General features: G+C 35.3%; 1 protein-coding gene across 1 annotated transcript; it reads right to left on the bottom strand.

The window, feature by feature from the left end:
• Positions 1-1061: 1061 nt before the first annotated feature.
• Positions 1062-2009, bottom strand: LOC123576089 (olfactory receptor 5H2). The gene has a single exon (XM_045437093.1). The coding sequence runs from the start codon at positions 1989-1991 to the stop codon at positions 1062-1064; it is 930 nt and encodes a 309-aa protein (XP_045293049.1). The 5' UTR covers positions 1992-2009.
• Positions 2010-2236: the final 227 nt, after the last annotated feature.

Raw genomic sequence — 2236 nt, 5'->3', positions numbered from 1 at the left:
AGGAACTGTAATATTAAGAATGACCTTGAAGAAAGGACACCATTTCAATTGTATGTGAACATGGGCACACTTGAAGAAGGATTCTCTGTAGAGAGACCATATGAACAAAAACATATATTAGGAGGAAGTATGCGGGAGGCTTTTAGTAACTTAGAAGTTCAATAGAATTGTGAGGAAAGAGACTTCAGAATCAAATCAAGATTTTATTGGGAAGTACCTCAAATACTGCCATGGTCACAAATGCAGAATAATATATACAGAGAGGTATACATGCTTATATACCAACTGTATATCATGCCATCTGTACATACATGTGAACATAAAATATATACATATGCATATATAGAGTTCTATATATGTATGCTATATATACACATAAACTGGTAGATACGACCATCCTTGAAAAGTTATTCAAGAGGGATATTACTGAGTCAGACTTCTGCTTATGAAGAATAATCTGACAGCATTGTTTGGGAAATAAGAGGATATCAACAGGATGTATGAGAAGTAATAAGACTATGACAAAAGGTAGATGTGAGTAGTTTTAGTGTGTGAGCCTCAGTGGTTTCAGTAGGGTTGTATATGGAATTAGTGGTGAGAGAGGAAGGGTAGACTGAAATTGGGTCACTCATTATACTTTTTTGCCTGTGTTCACTCAAACAGAACACTGACTCCACTATGGAGTGAAATGTGATGAGTCTTCGGGCTACACAGCTGTATGACTGTCAAAGATATTATATTTAAATTATTTTCAGAAAAATTACACTATTACAGTGCTTACTGCATTTCTGAAGCCACACTGAAAACATACAAACATACAAAATATTTTTTTTTTCTTAATTATTATAGTATGACAGGAATACTTGATTAAAATTCTTTCTATATTTTGAATAAAATACACACATATTTAGATGGTTATTAGTATTCTCACCTTAAGTCATTTAAATGCTAAGGCAATTATAACTGCAAAAAACTTTAAACACCAATCAACACATAGCAACATCTAGTCTGCACAATTTTGTGTAATTTTAATGGAAGAAGGACAGATACTAGTATGAGTACTAAGCATTTCTCTTTAACACTTTACTCAATGAATCTATGACTTTCTTATTTCTGAGGCTATAGATAATTGGATTTAACACAGGAATTATGACAGTATAAAATAGAGAGTCCATCATATCTTGATCATCTGCCTGTGCAGATCCAGGGCGCACGTACATGAAGAGAAGGGGGCCATAGTATAAAGATACGGATAAAAGATGGGCTCCACAAGTAGAGAAAGCTTTCCTTATGCCTTGTAGAGACTTCTTTTTTAAGATTGTAAAAAGAACTAGTGTGTAAGAGACAAGAACAGTCAAAATAGTGAATACTTGTATTGACCCAGAGAAAATAAATACCATCAGAAAATTAATAGAAGGGTCAGTACAAGAAATCTTAAACAATGGCATAATGTCACAGTAAAAGTGATGTACTATGATGGAATTGCAGAAGGTTAATCTGAATAACAAAGCATTGTGAATTATGGCATGAAGAAGGCCACCTGAAAATGACAAAACTAACAGCCGGATGCATAGTGTATTGGACATAATCACTGGGTAAAGTAATGGTTTGCATATGGCCACATAGCGATCATAAGCCATTGTTGCCAGCAGAAAACATTCTGTGGTTACACTGATTGCAAAGGAAAAAAATTGTACCATGCATTCAGAGAGAGAGATCATCTTACTCTTAGCAAAGAAGTTGACCAGCATCTTGGGGGTCACTGTGGATGATATCCAAGCATCCACAAATGCCAAACTTCCAAGGAAAAAGTACATGGGGATGTGAAGCTGAGGGTCATTCCATATGAGAGCAATCAGACCAAGGTTCCCCACAATGGTGAGAAGATAGATAACCAAGAACACCAGGAATAGGGGGATTTGCCACTGTGGTTCATATGTGAGTCCTGTGAGAATTAACTCTGTCAGCAATGTTGCATTTTCCTTTCCCATGTCCTCACTGGGTGTTGCCTGAAATGAAATGGAATAAGTTTTTTAAATGTCAGTAAGAATTTATATGTGAAAATATAGGGAGGAAATTTGAGATACAATTATGCATATCATAATGTCCTCTCAATTTTATGTGTTACCTATGTAATAGATGGAATCTGTTTTGGGGACTAGGAAATAAATGCAGTTACTCACATTTTTTAAATGTGGCATGGTTAACAGAATTGGGAAAATGAAAGGCATTGCGC

Source organism: Leopardus geoffroyi, chromosome C2 (genome assembly GCF_018350155.1).
Source record: "Leopardus geoffroyi isolate Oge1 chromosome C2, O.geoffroyi_Oge1_pat1.0, whole genome shotgun sequence".
Taxonomy (NCBI): Eukaryota; Metazoa; Chordata; class Mammalia; order Carnivora; family Felidae; genus Leopardus; species Leopardus geoffroyi.
This window is presented reverse-complemented; position numbering and strand designations above follow the sequence as displayed.